General features: G+C 37.4%; 1 protein-coding gene across 13 annotated transcripts in view; it reads left to right on the top strand.

Annotated features, from left to right (window-relative positions):
* Nucleotides 1-19,547, top strand: part of pleca (plectin a) — a 192,656-nt gene that overhangs the window by 127,630 nt on the left and 45,479 nt on the right. For 8 of the 13 annotated variants that reach the window (XM_051955499.1, XM_051955497.1, XM_051955498.1 and 5 more), the window contains 5 exons: nucleotides 3,011-3,100; nucleotides 4,632-4,727; nucleotides 8,980-9,057; nucleotides 11,544-11,636; nucleotides 18,077-18,243. In XM_051955499.1, coding sequence (XP_051811459.1) covers nucleotides 3,011-3,100; nucleotides 4,632-4,727; nucleotides 8,980-9,057; nucleotides 11,544-11,636; nucleotides 18,077-18,243 — 524 coding nt within the window. The remainder of the gene's footprint in view (nucleotides 1-3,010; nucleotides 3,101-4,631; nucleotides 4,728-8,979; nucleotides 9,058-11,543; nucleotides 11,637-18,076; nucleotides 18,244-19,547) is intronic. The other 5 variants (XM_051955503.1, XM_051955501.1, XM_051955505.1 and 2 more) reach the window with 2 other exon arrangements.

Genomic DNA, 19,547 nt, shown 5'->3' with positions numbered 1-19,547 from the left:
AACTTGTTTTTGTTATGAAAACTCTGTTTTGTCAGCCCAATCCACACGAAGACAGAATGCTTAACAGTTTCAAAAACGATCGCCATAAAGACGAAGGCGTCTCAGAAAATGTGGGCGTCTACATGAATGCACTCGATACGCATGGAAACGCTGTAAAACACATGCCAGACCTCTAGGGGCGCTGTAACGATATGACGGAAACACACGCAAACAGAAGAAAAAACAGTGGGCATGCGCACTTGTGGCAAAAGTTGTAAACAGAGACCAAGCCGGGAAGCATGAGTGGGCAACGTGAGCAAGCTACTACGTTAGTCTGGACGGACTGTCGCGACCCGATCCGTCCCGGAAACCCGATTTGTACTGCGCATGTGCGAAAAGTACGTCACTTCCGCTACTCGTTTTTCCATGCATTTTACAGCATTTTAACCTTTAACCCGAAAAAAATTGAATTTTCTGTCAATTACTTAATGATTCAAGAATTATAGGGTTAAGCTAGTAGTAGGAACCTTTAGTAGTGAAACTGGGCGCCATCCTCCTCACTACAGCGATCTGCTTCTGTCAGAGGAATCACTCCGTTAAACTGCGGCCAAGTGAGCCGCTGGGCGTTGCGCGGCTATTCTGCGTAATACCGTAATGTTATCACAGGCGCTGAGCAGCCAGGCTGACAGACGTCCGCTGCAAATATATCCTGTTATACAGATTTTGACTTTCAGTATCTGCAAATCCTGAGGCGGTGACAAAGATCTCTCACTATGGCCTTGTCAGGGGTCATCCCAGCTACCACCTGCACAATATCACCTGATTTTACTGTAAAATTTTAGAGAAAATTAATGTCAAAGTATGCTGAAATTTCAGTTGTGTTGATGCATAATGGCTGATTCTCAATTCAATTCAGTTCAATTTAAATTTATTTATATAGCACCAATTACAATTAAAATGTTTCAAGACGCTTTACAAACCCATATGGCCTGAAACCCCAGAGGAAGCCCTCAGACGACAGTGGCAATGAAAAACTCCTTTTTAACAGGGAGAAACCTTAAGCAGAACCTCTCTCATACGGGCCAGCCCATCTGCCGTTGGCCAGCCGGACGATTGAAATTTCAGCATACTTTGACATTAATTTTCTCTAAAATTTTACAGTAAAATCAGGTGATATTGTGCAGGTGGTAGCTGGGATGACCCCTGACAAGGCCATAGTGAGAGATCTTTGTCACCGCCTCAGGATTTGCAGATACTGAAAGTCAAAATCTGAATAACAGCATGTATTTGCAGCGGACGTCTGTCAGCCTGGCTGCTCAGCGCCTGTGATAACATTACGGTATTACGCAGAATAGCCGCGCAACGCCCAGCGGCTCACTTGGCCGCAGTTTAACGGAGTGATTCCTCTGACAGAAGCAGATCGCTGTAGTGAGGAGGATGGCGCCCAGTTTTACTACTAAAGGTTCCTACTACTAGCTTAACCCTATAATTCTTGAATCATTAAGTAACTGACAAAAAATTCTTTTTTTTTTCGGGAGTAGCGGAAGTGACGTAATTTGCGCACATGCGCAGTACAAATCAGGTTTCCGGGACGGATCGGGTAGTGACACGGACGATGAGGTTGAACTCTTGCTTCGGGTGTCACTGGATTATAAAGCCGCCATTGTTGTTGTTGTTGCCGCGTGTGGCGCATGCGTGTCAATGAAGATACGAAACTATGACGCAAGCGTATCTGAAAAGTAGCGGCTAGCCAGTAAACACGGTGCTGCGTATACGGCGCTTCAACATCTTTCCACTCTGGAACCTGGTTTCAAAAATGATCGTTTACAGACCCCCAAAACGCCGTCTTCGTGTGAATGATACGCAGATTCGGCAAGAAACTTATGTGTTTAGACCTCTGTTGTCTTCGTGTGGATGTCTTAGTTTGGCTAGTTTTAGGAAAATATCAGAAGTCGGTTGAAGCTTTAACAACAATAGCTACATGGTAGAAACTTGTTTTTGTTATGAAAAGTAAAAGGAACGCCATCAAGTTTGAAGGAACCAAAAAGTCCTTGTAAGGAGGCATAAATCAGCAACAAGACTTTGGGTTCATGTCCCTTATGGCACCACTGTTCTTAGACTTAAATGTAGTTTTCACTCATCGTTTACGTTCAGTTTTCCCTCTGGTTAGTTTTAGAAAAATGTCACAGTTCGGTCAACATTTTCACAATTTTAACTACATGTTAGAAAGTTTAGGCACCAGATTTCTTTTGTTAAATTTAGGAAAAACTGCAGAGTTCGTTTCAAAACCCGACGTTTTCCACCACATGTAGCGATGGATGGCAGCCTAACAGACATTTAGTGGCAGTAAAATCTTCAACGTTACTGCTATAAATTAAAACTCACGTTGTTTTGGGGGAAACAAATGACGAAATAACTCAGAGTTATGTTAAAGCAGAGTTGCAGGTGAGCTGGTGTGCTCGAGCTCCATATTGTTTTGGGAAAAAATTTAAATAAAACTCAAAATTGATTTTCTTATGATGGTAAACGATCATTTTAGTGGTGATAAAAGATTTTACATGACTTGAATGCACTCATAGTAGAAAGGGGGGTGGTAATAAACATTTATGAGTTATAGCAGCGCTTAAAAACTTCCAATTTTACATGTTTGTAGCTTAGAAGATGCTTTTGTGTGAAACAGGCTTCAGTTTTGTTTGAAAAGTTCTTGGTGTCGGCGTCCACAAACTGCAGAAAAACAGTTAAACACCGATCATCTGACTGCCTGTTGTTGTAAACCTGATGTGTTAAAATAATGAGAGGAAAAATGGAAATTAGAGGCTATAAAAAGTAAAAATCTTGTAAAAGAGCAGAACAGTTTGTTCCTACAGGCAGTAAATGCAGTAATGTGTTCAGGTTTTCCTTTTTCAGGTGGAGTCAGTTGTGATTTTTCAGCTCTTTGTATCGTGTGTGAATACAAACACTGTGACTGAATGAACCTGCATCACTAACATGATTTAAAAGACTAAAAATGGTCTCCATGTTGTGTCTTCAGGCCCAGCGTCACATCACAGACCTGTACGAGGACCTCAGAGATGGACACAACCTCATCTCCCTGCTGGAGGTTTTGTCTGGAGAGACTCTGGTGAGTTAACGAGGATTCATTCGTTCACATCTTCCGGCTGCTGCTGCTGTAAATAAAATCCTCCAGTCCTGTCCAGACCTGCTCACCTGTCCTACACTGTAAAAAAAAATGTCATAAAAACGGTAAAAAAATGTGATAAAATGGTGGAATCCTGTAACATTCAAAAAGTCTTAAAAAACTGTTAAAACAACGGCAAATATCTGTTTTAAAAGCTGCAAGAAAATAAAATCTAATCTCACAGTCAAACTAAAAATAAGAAATTACTATTTGTAAAAATCCAGATTTTTGATATGGACTTTATTTAGACTTTTGTCCTGTTTTTGTGATTTTACTAGATATTATCTGTAAGTTATCAAACTGTCAATCTGTAAAAGAATGGATTTTTAATCCTGAATAGACATATTTTTTTATTTCAAATAATTTCAAATATCCGTCATCTTTTTTTTTTTTTTTTTTTTTTTTACTGATTTAAATACAGTTTTTAAAAAAGGAGTCGTGTCATATTTTTAAAAAACTGAAAAATAAAAACAAGCTGCTATTTGAAAAAATACATTTTTTTTAATCAGAATGTTATTTATAAACTGTTTTTTTGTGGTTAACGTAAAATAATACTTTATTTTCTGTGATTTTACTGGTTACTGTGTTTTATCATTAATGGATAATACCACTAAAATGTATCTTTAATTATCGATAATTAAAAATACATTTTGTTCTGTAAAATGTTAAAAATAAATAAATAAAATTATTTCTAGTTAAACAGTTATTTGTATATATATTAACATTTCTGAACAGTTAATTCTACATCTTTAATGTGATATATATATACATGTATATAATTATTATTAGTAGTAGTATTAGTATTTTTATATTATATATATATATATGTATAAATATTTATTTATATATATAAATAAATAAACATATATATATATATATATATATGTATAGTTTGGCCTTTTTTTAGGGTTAGCATGTGAATAAATAAACATTTTTTTTGCAATTTCACTAAATATTATCTCTAATTTATTTTTGAAAATAATTTACAGTTTTTTAGTCTTTAATTACCATAATTTTAATTCAAATAACCTGTAAAATAAAGACATTTCTGATGATTTAAACAGATTTTTTAAAGTAAAAGAAATATATTTCTAAACATTTTTTAAAACTGTTTTTTACAGTGTACCGACCTTTCTTGCTATCACGTGTCTGTCTGTCGTCTCATTGTTTCTTCAGCTGCTCTAAATGTTTATTGCTGGTTTCTTCTCTCACTTCTTCTGCATGATTGACTTTACCTGTAGTATATTTTTGGGGCTTTTCGGTCCATGCTGAGGTTCTGCGCACGTCTTCTTTTGCCTTTAATTCTCAGCACTGTTCGGTTGGGACACTTGTTGCACTAATGTCATTGTTTGCTTCCATCTTGTAACCTTTCTGCACTGAGCTGTCTGAGGCCTGGTTTTCCTCCGGTCTACTTCCTGTTTGCTGACCTTTCCCCCCTCTGCCTTCCTCTCTTGCGATGCTCTTGCCGTGGTAGCCGAGGGAGCGTGACGTTGTGAGGAACGTTCGGTTGGTGAGTGGCGCCCGGACGTTGGCGGCCGCCTCCTCGGGCGCGGCATGTTCACCTGCCCAGGTGGCTGCTGGGTCGTTGCATGATGACACTTCCTGTTTAATGTGTTCAGCATCGTCTTCCTCATCGTAGCCGGCAGCAGAGAGCAAGTTTACATCTGAAAAATTTATATAGGGATTCATTTAAAGGGGTTTTAAAGCAGGAATTTATTTTAAACAAGTGAAATCTTTCTAATTAAAAGCAGGTAAAGTCACTGTTTTTAATCTAGCACATTTAAAACAACAGCCAAAGCACTTTACAGTAAGAAAATCTAATGATTTAAGGTTCAAGAGCTTTTATTTGTCACATCCTCCTGTAGTTTATACAATGAAATGCAAAGTGACGCTACAATAAGACATTTAAAAAGAACAATTCTTTAAGCCCTTAAGCTTCAGTGTACCATCGGCGGTACACCTACTAATTTGCATAGGAATTTCAAGAATGTCCGACGGCTGCAAACCCGATTATATAAACCCTATACGCCGATGGAAAGCTTAGATTCTCATGAATCCGCCGGTATAAACCACTTTCAGATGTGATTACCACAGCGGGTGAGAAAAACACATTTGTCCGACAAAAACAAATATCCATCCATCCGTTCTCTGTACACGGCTTCAACGCACACAGCGCGACTCACATTTCTGGGTTCATTATTATACACAAAAAAAAAGATTCCACAAAAAACGGCCATAATCCAACCTTTTACATCCAGATGACACAAGCCAGGAAACTATTTTGTCCAAAACATGTCCTGAAGTCGGTATAAAATCCCCGAATCGGTCATTTTCAAGGAAATGCACCTCGCGATGCTCGTCCAATATTCCCTGTATTTTTCGTAATTTTTTTAATTTAAAAATAGAATATTAGCGATTTTTTTGTACTAAAAACGGCTGGAATTGACTGAAGCTTAAAGGGTTAAAAACGATGCCAAAAAAGTCACAATTTCATAATAACAATAATAACAGGGGGAAAAAATAAAGCTAAAGTTTTATTGCAATTAGTTTTAAAAAGTGTAGTTGAGAGGTTGAGTATTTAAAATTAAAGGCAGGTAAAGTCACTTTTTAATGAAGCACATTTAAAACAACAACCATTGCATCAAAGTGCTTTCAAGTAACAATAAGATTACTACCTTATTTATTTTAAATAACTGTCATTTATTTACGTAGTTATTTTCATATTAGGAGTTAAAACGAACATAAAATACTACTTGTTAGTAATAATAATACCATAATTAATGCACACTGTAACAATAAATAAATAAACGAATAAATAAATTTTTAAAAAGTCCAGGAGAGAGAAAAAGCAGTGAATAGCTGACAGCAAGGGTGGTAGACAAATTTGGAAATTGTAGAATTCTATAACGTTTATAAAACTGAAAACAAAACAGCAAATATTAAAAAAAAAATCCTACTTTTCGCTGACTTAAATACAGTAAAACAGTGTGATTTATGCTGTGAAGATATTACTCTTTGGAGATAAGAAGTGAGAGTTTCAGTTTCCAACATTTCTGTAATTAATCTGCATATTCAGGATTACAACCCCACAAAAATCCTATAAAACATTTGTCTGACTACAACACATGCAATGTTATAAATTAATGAGAATAACCAAACTACTGGGATAATATTCCTGAAATCCTGCAGTTTTAGAATCATGAAACTTCACTGAAGTAGCCCCTCAGCAGTAGCTCCCGCAGCGGTAAACTAATTTAAATAAATATTCAAAATAAACTAAGAATAAAACAGAGTAACCCTGAACACACCAATAAAACTACATGCTCTGTGAAGCGACTTTTTAATTCTGTGGGGCTGTAATCAACCAAAAAAACCATAAACGTTCCTCAGAGCCCTGTAAATGAATTATAAATAAACCTAAAAAAGCTGGTATTTATAGCAGATTAGATTGTTTTAATCTGGTTGTTTTATACTGACACTAACAGCAGACTTGGAGCAGCTGCTTGAATGAATCTGATTCAGAAAATAGAACTTCTATAAAGAACTATTCAGAAAAAACAGTCGATCTTTGATACTCCAGCTGCTGTTTGCAACGTTAATATCTGACTTTTTGGAGAACATGCAGCCAAAATAAAGATTCTGTGACATGAAATCTAAAGCTGTGTTTCCACAACGTGTTTTTTGACTCATATTTTTAAGTGTTGCATTAGAAAAAAGTTAATCAAAACATCAAAATTTAAGAAAACCATCACCAATTTCACAGTTTCTACACTCATTTCTTATTATTTCACAGATATTTGCTGTTATTTTAAACAACATTATGCATGTTAAGGATTTAAAATTTGGTAAAAACATTTTTAAAATGTTATTTTACACTTTTTTTGGTTAGATTACAGAAAATCAGGAATTAATTCCAATGTCAACCTGAAGAAAGGGCCTAAACCACACATAACATTGAAAATCTCTTTTTACAGAGGAATTTCTTCTTTTGTTGTTTAAAATCACAGTTCTTAAAGATATAGTTATTTTACCGATCTTTAAAACGATTTGAGATCAGAATTACGTCTATCGAGGATTGAAAATCGGTAATTATTTACTTTGACCGTTATTTTACAGATTCTAATTTCCCTCTTTACAGAAAAAGAGCGCTTCATGTCATGAGGAAACATCTTTTCTGAATTTTACCTGATTTAGTTCCGACATAACAAACATTTCACTCACATAGTAAAGATGTTTCTGCTTCTAAAATTACAATGTCTTTTTTTTATTTAAGAGTAAATTCTGAAGACTTCGCCCTGTTTTTCTTTCATACATGGACAAAGATGTGTTGCTTTTCTTTTTCTTTTTTCTTTTTTTTTTTACAGTTGACAAACACTTTTTTGTTTTTTGACTTCTGCTCTGTTAAAATAATGAAAACTGCCAATAACTTCCCTAGTTTGACAGAAACACGTTTACCACCCACTACAAATTGTTGTTTTTTTTACTTTGTTGAAAACATAAAATTTGCATGATGGGAGATAAAAACACTTTTTATGACGTTGGATATTGAGCCTGCAAAACTAATCAGCATTTTTTGTCAGTATCAGACAGAAAGAAGGAAAAATTGCAACCTGTCTGAAGACTTTTGTCTGTTTTTCTCTCATATAAGAACAAAGATTTGTTTTTGAGCATTTTTTCAAACATTTCCAACTTCTTCTACTTCATTAATTGCAGCCATGTCGCCTTTAGCGCCACCGTCTGGTGACACTATGAAGCTCAGTTTATTTGCTCCAAACAGACAGAGCTATTCAGACATTTTCTGTTTAATTTTGATGTTTTCTCCTCAACAGTTAGATGGAAAAATGGCTAATTAGCTTTGAGCTCAATAAGTTAAACCCAACGGTCTCCATTAGGTTGGACCAGTTTAAGGTGTGAAAACACGGGGGTTGTTTCCATCACTGCTAAAAATAATGGATTAATCCAGGAAAGCTGTTGATGTTGCACCACAGATTTTCTGACTAATTAGAGCAAATCATCTAATTAGTCAATCTGAAGACTTCAACTCTGTAATTTTGACTTAAAAAAAAACATAAAACACATTTCATGTCTTTGGAAGTCATTGAACAGATAAAAAATGGTTAATAAAATGACTAGTTAAAGGTTTTAAATGTGTAAGTCCATCGGTAAAGGTTTAAACGGAGCTTTCTAGGGACAAAGAAGAGCTACAAGTGTTGGTTCCTTCACTGTATTGAAAGCAAAGTTCAAAGTTTCACCACTGCAAGCTGATATGTTGACTAATTCTGCAACAAAGCTTGATGACTGGCTGAAAGCTTACAACTTGGAGCACCAATGCATGTCATAACCATCACTCCTGGGGGGGGGTCAACGTCCTCTGAAAGTGATCGAATGGACTCTGAAATAGCAAGAAAACATCACTAATCAGTCATCAGTGGAGGCGTAGATGAAGATAATTTGCATCTGATGGGGTGCAGGGAGGAGTGAGGGCTCGGAGAAAGCGAGAGTATGGACTGATGACGGGGAGAGTCACTGTTTCTCATCCATTGTCATGCTTTCACCTGCAGACATCTGGCCGGGATGCATCTCAGGGTCATGTAAGGTCGGATCTGGTCAAGGTCCGGCCAAACGCTTTGATCACAACCACGCACAATTTGAATCTCACTTCAAATTTGCCATCTTTTTGTTTTCCTCCAGCCCATGACTGCGTAGATGTGTAGAGTAGATTAGACCTCCGAGACAAACAGCTGTTCCTCGGTCATGGGGCTTTGCTGTTCATCTGAAACACATGCGTTGCTTCATGTTCCGTTTCTCCTCCTCTCTTGCAGCCGCGGGAAAAAGGCCGAATGCGCTTCCACAAGCTGCAGAATGTACAGATCGCACTGGACTTCCTCAAACACAGACAGGTCAGTAAAGAGACTCAATATTTCATTGCATGTTTATGTTGAAGGAGTGTTTTCATGTTGGTTTTCTTTGTTTTGAGGTTTTGTTACGCACTGTTTTTTGTTTGATTTGAGGAAAGTGCAAAAATTCAGACACTGTGCATATAAAAAACGAAAATTGTAGCAAAAGTAGTGTCATCGTGCAGCTCTGCTCTGCTCCCAGTGCTCCTGCAACACTTGAAACACTCCATTATGTAAAGCAGCATCTGAAACGAGCACTGAACCGCCGAAACAGTTTCACAACAGCGACACTTCCAATTGAATTTCAGTTTTCCCCAGAGGAAGAAGTCACAGAGAGATAAATTTAGCAAGTTGGGCAGGTAGAAAGGAACCATTATGTTGACGATTGCTGTATTTTTTCGGTGTATCACGCTTGATTTAAGGAAATTTGACTCAAAAATTCAGGGTCAAAAACTATACCTGAATAAAGTTTTGCCACCAAAACTTAAATTTGAAGCAATTGCAAAAATTCAGACACTGTGCATATAAAACAACAAAAATTGTAGCTAAAATAGTGTCATCGTGCAGCTCTGCTCTGCTCCCAGGGCTCCTGCAACACTTTTAAAATAACACTCCTTTGAAGTCCCTTTATGTAAAGCACCACCTGAAAGTACCACTGAACCTCCCAAACTGTTTCAAAACCGCGATTCTTCCAGTTGAATTTCAATAGAAAAAGAGGAGGAAGTTGCAGAGAGATAAATTTAGCAAGCTGAGCAGGTGGAGAGCAAACATTATGTAAATGGTTGTTGTTTTTTCAGTGTAATATGCTTTATTTAAGGAAATTTAACCGAAAATTCAGAGTCAGAAACTGTCTAAAGCTGTGCCTGATTTAATTTTTGCCACCAAAACATTGTTTGATTTAAGGAAATTGAAAACATTTAGACACTGCGCTTATAAATAAACAAAAATTGTAACTGAAGTAGTCTCATTGTGCAGCTCTGCTCTGCTCCCAGTGCTCCTGCAGCTCTTATAACACTCCTTGGAAGTCCTTTTATGTGAAACACCACCTAAAATGGGAGCTGGATCACCAATATGCCACACCGTAATGATTTCTAATAAGTGAAGCTGGGTAGTCATGTTTATCAAATTTAAGTTAAAATTCTTAATAAAAGAAGAGGGTAATGTTTAGAAAAATACTGCAATGTAAGAAGCTTGTTCATCCCAGAGTTCAGAACTGGACAAAAACAAAACTTTTCATTCTAGAAATGACACATATCATTAGTCAGTGTCAGTCAGCAGCCTGTCAGAGTGGAATTACTAATTTTAGGAAAATGTGATCAATCCAGAGACGCCGCCTATGATCTCTCTTCGTGCAACAACACCCTGCTCCCAGTGCTCCTGACGCACCCATAGCACTCCCAGGAAGTAGAATGATGTCAAACATCATCTGAGTTTGGAGCTGAAACCTCCTAGACTTTTGTCAAAATGGATCCCAGTCCACTTGAATTAACATACTGTGCAGTCCTACAGTGCAGTGGGAGTACCCATGTTCCATCAGGAGACATTTAAGGTTGTTCATCCTCAAACACCTCAGGATGTTACAGTAGAGCTCTGTATTGACGGTGCACAGCCACATAAATGTTGAGGTAAACACTGGGCAGCCCCTGGTGTTACTGTGAAATCTGCTGTTTCTTCTCTAGATGGTAGCTGAAGATCCACCTCTGGTAACCAGTGATGATCCTCCACATGATGGTTTGAAGGTTGTTCTCTGCTCCGGTTTGAGCTCCATGGTGAAAAGGCAAATATGAAGCCACCGATGTTCACAAAAACATGTGTAGCTCTGCTCCTGATCTTCTGACTCATGACAGTTATAAAACATATCCTCAGATGTGTTTTTGGAACCAAATGGTGGTATCGTCTACCAGCATCAGAGTGTTGATTGGTGTCCGTCTAGGCAGAGTGGTGATAGATGATTGACTGATGCTCCAACAGGAAACCAGTACAGGCTACACCCTCCTACAACCGCACAAATACTGGCTGCTCCTGGCTGGGAAAATGCTTAATTCATGGCCTGTCTTCTTTTGGGTTCCCAACATGGCGGCTTGTTTGGAAACTTTCTCTCTGCGTTGCTAAGCTAGTTGTCTCTGAAAACATTTGGGGTGCAAAAGACAGCATAATTCTGCTGAATCTACCTTTATTTTAGATCAACAACTATAAATTTTGAACTTTGTCAGGAGTTCCAGAGGCAATAAGTTGTACTGGACGCCCCTGAGTTGCATAAAACAGCCAAAACCTCAACTTTCAGATGAGGAGCTGGAAACATGATGCATAGATGATGAATGGGAAACCATTAGAACCATTGCAACAAGACCAGTCTCTGAACTTTTTGATCGCACATCGTACAAACTCGGCATTAATTTCTGTCCACAGCTGCCTTCAGGAAACTCTTCAGATTGAGTGTGAGCTGTTCAGATAAACTAATAAACAGTTTTTTATCCACTATCCTTTAGGTCAAACTGGTCAACATCAGGAACGATGACATCGCAGATGGAAACCCCAAGCTGACCCTGGGCCTGATATGGACCATCATCCTTCACTTCCAGGTAACTGCTAGTTTTACCGTACATTACCAGAAGATTTCATTACTTAAAGTGGATTTACTTCCACTTTGATTCGTATTTCCTGAGCTCCATGTGGGTGTTTCCCTATTTGCAAAAGATCTACATCTTCCATTGAATGACTTTGCTTACACTGGAATTAAGTTTGCTTCCATGTCGTGATTCTTATCCCGATGTTGACTCTGCAGTTATAATACAGTAGAATCCAACAGCCAGTCGCTTCCAAATGGGTTTTACTGGACATTTGGTAGCACTTAGGCGTTTATACACAACCTCTCGAGTCCTTGAGAAGACTAAACACTGAAAAAAGCTATTCATTCATTTCTGAAGACGGATGTCCACAAGCCAGAGAAAACCTTTTTTTCTTTCTTGTGGTGCAGCTCCAGAAGTTCTGTCTAAATGTGGTGGTTTCGCTCAAACAGGGGCTCCTTATTATGTAACATAAACAGTATAAAATTGCTCGAACCACCTCTGGCAGCGTTGGCCACAGCGGAGGAAGGCGTTCGTCAGCGAGCAGATGTGTTCCTGATGTTGGAGTATCCTCTACTGGAAAAAGGAGTGGGAGTACTGGGAGATTCTTTGATGCCATAATGACGGTTGTGTTCTGTGGGATCCTTTTCCTCGTCGCTCAGCGTGACTCAGTGGTTCCCATGAGGAGGAGGCGTTGCCGTGGAGACTCGGAAAACTTAAAAACTGCAGAAACGATCCCTCACTGCCGCCGCATGTCGTAAAACTCGACAGTTTTGTTTGTTTTTTAAAGCAATAACTTCAAGAAATAAACATTAAAAACTTCAATTTAGATGCACTTCGTCATCTGACAGCTGTTATTCCAGAAAAACACATGCAGATTTCTGTGTTTTTGGTCGCCGAAAACAATAGCGAGTTTCCTCCGAGCTCCCCAGGTGCAGCTTACAGCTAACCGGTGCTCAGGTGATTGTGTTTTAATAAAAGTAACAGAAGAAGAAGAATCTGGGAGGGCGGAGGTCCAGTTTCCATCCAGAATCTGAGTCACTTCATGCCCACGTCAGAGACCAAGCGATTTAACCCTTTACGCTTCAGTGCGTCGTAGGTGTACCGCCGGCGGTACACCTACTAATTTGCATAGGAATTTCAAGAATGTCCGACGGCTGCAAACCCGATTATACAAACACTACACGCCGATGGAAAGCTTAGATTCTCATGAATCCGCCGGTATAAACCACTTTCAGATGCGATTACCACAGCGGGTGAGAAAAACACATTTGTCCGACAAAAACAAATATTCATCCATCCGTTCTCTATACACGGCTTCAACGCACACAGCGCGACTCACATTTCCGGGTTTATTATTCCACACAGAAAAAAAGATTCCACAAAAAACGGCCATAATCCAACCTTTTACATCCAGATGACACAAGCCAGTAAACTATTTTGTCCAAAACATGTCCTGAAGTCGGTATAAAATCCACGAATCGGTCGTTTTCAAGGAAATGCACCTCGCGATGTGCGTCCAATATTCCCTGTATTTTTCGTAATTTTTTTTATTTAAAAATAGAATATTAGCGATTTTTTTGTACTGAAAACGGCTGGAATTGACTGAAGCTTAAAGGGTTAAATGTAATATGACATTATAAGGCCAGCTTTTGGCAGGTTTTTTCCCTCCGTATGCCATTTTTGAGCCATGCTGCATTTATTTTATTGACCCGTGATGTTTTATTTTGCATTTAATCTCCCCTCTGCTCGATTTGAACACAGCCTTCAGTTCAACTTCAAACCTGCAGAAACGATCCCTCGCTGCCGTTGTGATGACGTAAAAGTCAACATTTTTATTTGTTTTTTCAAGCAACAACTTCAAGCAGTACCATTCAAAACTTCAGTTTAGATGCACTTTGTCATCTGGCAGCTGTTATTTCAGCAAAACAGTCGCACATTTCTTTGTCTTTAGTCGCCACAAACAATAGTGAGTTTCCTCCGAGCTTAACAGGTGCAGATCTTTTGTTTTTTGCAATTTTTTGGAGTGAGTAATGTAAAATACAGTGATTTTGGTGCAATATGACATTTTTGAGCCATTTTTTGCCTGTTTTTGCTCCTCTGTGTGCATTTTTTGAGCCGTGCTGCATTTATTTTGTTGTATTTTATGTTCAATCTCCTCGCTGCTCGATTTAAACGCTGCCTGCAGTTCACCTTAAAATTCTCAGGATTTTTGTCACATAACTGTTGATCACAGCTGATTAAATGTAGACTTCACAGCAGTGATGAGGACCACAGAATTTTTATTTTTTGATAGAATCCGATTAGTGCAAACATTTTATTTTTGGCATTTTTTTAAACAAGACATGGGAAAGAAATTAGTAGAAAAAAATATTTCAACAAAATACCACAACTATGAGACAGTTTTCAATGACAGAAACTCGCCAACACATGGTGCATTCAAAGACTGAAGAAAATCTGACAATTCTGTCTGTTTTTATAATTTCATGCTCTTATATGTTGTGTAATTTTAATGATTTCTGAACAAAAGCAGGCCTTTCAAACACACCAGTAGGTTTTGGGACTCAGAGGGTTTAAAGAAAAGACTTTTTGTCCAAGATTTCCTCTGATTGTTGCAGCTTTTTACAATTTGGCTGAGTTAGCCGGTGCTCAGGTGATTGTGTTTTAATAAAAGTAACAGGAGAAGAATTTGTGAGGGCGCAGGTCCAGTTTCCATCCAGAATCTGAGTCACTTCATGCCCACGTCCACGTCGGGGCGGCGGGGCTTCCCTTTCAGAGAGGAAAATAGCAGGAGGAAGAAATGGCATCTTTTTTTCCTCCTCCACCCTTTCCTGTAAAAAGAAAAGAAGAGAGAAATCATTAGTTCTGCTGTGACTCATCGGCATGCCCCAGAAAACGCTGGAAATAGTCGACAGTGGTCATTAAGCAGTCAGAGACGTTCAGCAGCTCTGGAAGTTCCTTCACCCTCTGATCTCTGAGCAGCTTTTAGCTTTCTGTTCCTGTCACATTTTTCCTCGCTGTGACTCATTTTTCACTGCAGCATAAAATCCTGCACCTCTATGGGAACAAAACAGCCAGGGCTAGAAATGGAAAGAACTCCAAACTGTTCTGTGCTGCTTGGCACAAATAGAAAGACACAAATCATAAAGAGACGAAGGCTGAAGTTGGATTTCTTTCATTAATTATGTCACAAAAAGTTAAAAAAAACCAACGTTTGTTTCAAAAAATTGGATCCAGATGTAGAGAGAAGCAACTCCTAGCTAATGCCATACATCATAGAAAAAAAGTCAAAAATGAAAGTAGAATTTCTGCAGTTACTTGTTTTGCAGAATTGAAAAAAGAACTGTAATCAGCATATGCAACGTTTTACCGAGTTTCCACAGGTGGAGGCTCCATGTGCTTTTAAAGAACCTTTATGAGGTCTGTTTACATTTTTACAGCCTCTACAAACTTTCACTCCACTCTGCACATCAGCTGCAGAACGATGTTTCACCGTGCTGAATGTATCTTCTAACAACGGCATAAATCACAGAAAAGACAAACACAAAAGTTGAATTTCTCAGCATGTCCCACATTTTTCCAGGTCTCCGCAGGCGTTACCAATGCCAGAAACAATGGAGGCTCCACATGTTATAGATATTTAACGGTTTAGAACAGGGGTCGGCAACCTTTAACACTCAAAGAGCCATTTCGACCCGTTTCCCACTGAAAAGAAAACACCGGGAGCCGCAAAATCCTTTTGGCATTTAAAATGAAGACAACACTGCATATATCGCTTTTTTTACCTCTATGCCCTTGTTAATCAGTCGTGATTAATTAATTACAAAGCCTCTAATTAGATAGATTCATTTTTAAAATTGTGTCCTACCACTAATATTTATCTTACTTGGTTAATGTCATTTTTGCTCCTGGACCTCACATGTTACGTAATGTTAGCTGGAAATCAATATTTTGTGAATGTCTATTTAACTTGTAAAATCTATTTATCTTAAGCTAATAACTTTTCTCCGGTAAGTCGCTGCATTTTTCCAAGACGACACTCCTCTGACTCTCTGACCTGCTGCCGTGTTCTTGTGAGTAACGTGTATTACCCTATCACGAGTACTTTTACTCAAAGACCAGACGTGTCTTTCTTGGAGTGGAGCTTTAATATACAGGCTTGCCATTCTTGAGTACAAAACGATGTGAAACTACAGGCGTTGCTTCTCCATCTTCTCTGCATCAACTTAGCGCTCTCATGTCCCGGGGGAAAAAACCCCAGCAGCACATCTGGTGGAGTGACACGTCAAAATAAGAGCGGTAATTTCATAATAAAACTGTCTGTATTAAAATGCATTGAAACGCGCCTGAAAGGCAGAACAATTTATTTTCCAAAGTTACAGGGAGCCACAACAGAGGGCTGAAAGAGCCGCGGGTTGCCGACCCCTGGTTTAGAAGAACCCTGACAGCTGTAGAAAGATGTGTCACCGTGCTGAATGTATCCTCTAACGACTTGCTCCTCTGCTCACTGTTTTTAAGCCATGCTGCATTTATTTTGTTGATCAAACATGTTTGTTTTTTTTTACCTTCAGTCTCCTCTTTCACCTGAAATCATCAGAATTCTTGTCGCGTAACCGTTGGTCACAGCTGAGTGAATGATGGCTTTACAATTGCATTGAAGATCACAGAATTTTTTCTTTTTTACAGACTCTGATTAGAGCAAACCTTTTATTTTTTGCGATTTTTTTGTAATGAGACATGTAGAATCCAGTGATTGTGATGTAGTTTTGGCTGTTTTTATTCCTGTGTGTCATTTTTGAGCCATGCTGCATTTATTTTATTGACTAAACATGATTTATTTCACCCTAAATCTTACTTCTCATCTCCTCTCTGCTCTGTAAACACAGCCTGCACATAACTGTTGGTCACAGCTGAGCTAATGTCGGCTTCACAGCTGCGATGAGGACTGCAGAATTGTTTGTTTTTTACAGAATCTGATTAGTGGAAATGTTTTATTTTTTGCATTTTTAAATAAGAAATGTAGAAAAAAATAATTTCATTTTTGGCTTGTTTTTTTATGATGGAAACTGGTTTGACACACATGATGCATTCAAAGACTGTAGAAAATCGAACATTTCTGTCTGTTTTTGTAGTTTCTAGCTCTGATAAATGGGATAATGTTAACGTTTTCTAAACAAAAACAGACCTTTCAAACATATCAGTAGGTTTTGGGACTCAGAGGGTTAAAGAAAAGAATTTTTACCAACAGTTTCCTTTGATTGTTGCAGTTTTTACAACTTGTGCATACTTTGGCAGAGACTTCCACCCATCTGGAACGAGCACAGACCAAAACAAACACTGAGGACTGTTCAAAGCATCGTGATTATAGATGCAATGCAGACGGGTTAATGGAAACAGTCACACCAGCTGCCAAATCCAAACACTTAATTCATGTTTTCGTGTCCAAACTGTGATCAATTCACCTGAAGGTGCATCGGTCAAACTGAAGCTGTTCAGTTTCTTTACCGTCATGAGAAACGTTTGTGCAGTGTGTTTCTGTGACTCATAGCTGAGCCTCGCAGCTATAAAATAATCTGCTGTTGAAGCTCCAACATTCGTCTCCGGCTGCCAGAGGATTTATTGAAGAAATCAGTCTGGAGCTTTTTTCATAACTCCGTCAGATCGGCGTCTCGTTGGCATCTCCACTCGTATGATTTCTGTTTTGTAATCACAAAGCATCTCTGTCTCCGTCCAAAACAGTGAGTTTAATTGAAATCATGTGTCCTCGGAGTAAAAGTTCTGTTTCCCCGTTTAAATGTGACTCATCTGGAATCTGGGAGAAATCAGTGGTGTAAATGGAAAGTTTTCCTTCGTCCTTCAGCGCAAGATTTAATTTATCAAAGAAAAAGATTTAGAGCAGAAAAGTAGCTTTCCCATGAAACCTTTTAATAAATATAAGCCCACGCTGTAAAACGTCTGGTGGCACAGTGCCAGAAAACACATGAATAAACAGTGGAATACCTTAGAGTTCAAAGACTGGAAAAATCTGTGAAAATAGCAGCGAATACCTGCAAAATAATGAAATGTTTTGGTCATTTACATTCAGCAAAACTGTCATTTTAGAGCTACACGTTATAAAAATACAAATTACCATTTATAAAACATTATGTAATTATCATGTTTTACTCTTTTTTAAAGTCAACATCTACATTAATTTTAAAAAGCTGTAATTTTCCTCGATATCTGTTAAAGAAGTGCTCTTTTTTTTCACACTCTGTTCATGCTAGCTGCTAATCCTCCACCTACATCCTGTTGCCTCTTTACGTTTATTTTGATATTTTTACTGTGCATTTAATTTGAAAGACACTTTCCTTGGAAATAAGGAAGAAAATTAGAGGTGAAGCTCTAACAAACAGCTAAAACCTGCTGAGAAGAGCGTGAAATGAACTTTTGCTCCTGTTCCTGGACTCCTTCAGATCTCGGACATCCAGGTCAACGGCCAGTCGGACGACATGACGGCCAAAGAGAAGCTGCTGCTGTGGTCCCAGAGGATGGTGGAGGGATACCAGGGTCTGCGCTGCGACAACTTCACCTCCAGCTGGAGAGACGGGAAACTCTTCAACGCCATCATCCACAAACACAGGTGAGAGGAAAACTCAGTCTGAGGGTTTAAATGACCAAGAAACCCAACTAACAATCAGTAAAAAGGGCTTCAGCTATAAAGATCAGGACAAATTATAAATGATGTCAAAAATCTATATTTGTATCAATTTTGATTATTTTATTTTACAGTTTTTAATCTTTTATTTTCATTATTTTTTCATATATTTTTCATTATTTCAAAGAAAAATTGAGTATATTAGGGATTGATGAATGCTGGTATATTTAAATCAGCCAGAAAAACATGATTTTGGAAATTTTTTTGCTTATTAAGTTCAACACTTAATAAGCAAAAAAATTTCCAAAAATGATGAATAATCTTTTTAAATGTTATTTTAAAGATTTTTTTATATTTGTTAGATTAACGATGATATCCAGCGAAATCATAGGGGAAAAAAAGTCTCATAATTTATATTTTAACTGTAAAAAACCGACAAAAACTGTGTATAATGTTCTCATAAAAAAATAAAATAAAAAATTTAAAAAGTAATTAATTATTTTACAACTTTTGACTGTGAAATGGCACAATTTTACTGTATTTTAATCAGTAAAAATATTACTATTTGCTGTAATTTAAAAAGAAAAATATGAAAAACAAAGACTGAAACAATGGTAAATTACTTATTAAATTGTTATTTATAAGAACTTCTCTTTTTGTTACATTACAGACAATAAAAATGTGTTAATTTACATGTGAAACAAAAACTGTACATAACATCCACATCAAAAATGTGTTCTTTTACGATGTCTGAGCATAAAATTACATTAAATTATTAGTTTTACTGTTTTGAAATATCTGAAAATGTCATGATCCAACTAGGACTGGCCTGAATAGTGTTTTTTAATAAATAAAGATTTATTAATTTTAAACCAAAACCAAAACTGTAAATCATGTCCAAATAAAAAAAAATCTGTATTTTTATAAACATTAATCTGCTTTTTAAAATGTGTGACCATAAAATTATAGTTTTACTGCATTTAAATCATCTAAAAATATCATTATTTTACTTATATTTGCTGGTATTTGAAAATGATATTTGTTAATATTTGATTTTAAATTGTTATTTTACAAATGTTCCCATATTTGGTAAATTAAAAATCTTAACTGGTAAAATTATTTACAAAAAAATCTGTATTTTACAGTGTGTGTGACCATAAAATTACACTTTTTTTCTGCATTTAAATCAGTTAAAAATTCATCATTGTCCAGATATTTGCTTTTATATTTACAGTTTCTGAACTTTTCCACCTTTTTAAACATATTTTTAGCACCTTTACTGTTTTTGC

This window comes from Acanthochromis polyacanthus, chromosome 11, assembly GCF_021347895.1.
Source record: "Acanthochromis polyacanthus isolate Apoly-LR-REF ecotype Palm Island chromosome 11, KAUST_Apoly_ChrSc, whole genome shotgun sequence".
Taxonomy (NCBI): Eukaryota; Metazoa; Chordata; class Actinopteri; family Pomacentridae; genus Acanthochromis; species Acanthochromis polyacanthus.
Note: the sequence above shows the minus strand (reverse complement) of the source record. Positions and strands in the feature narration are given on the sequence as shown.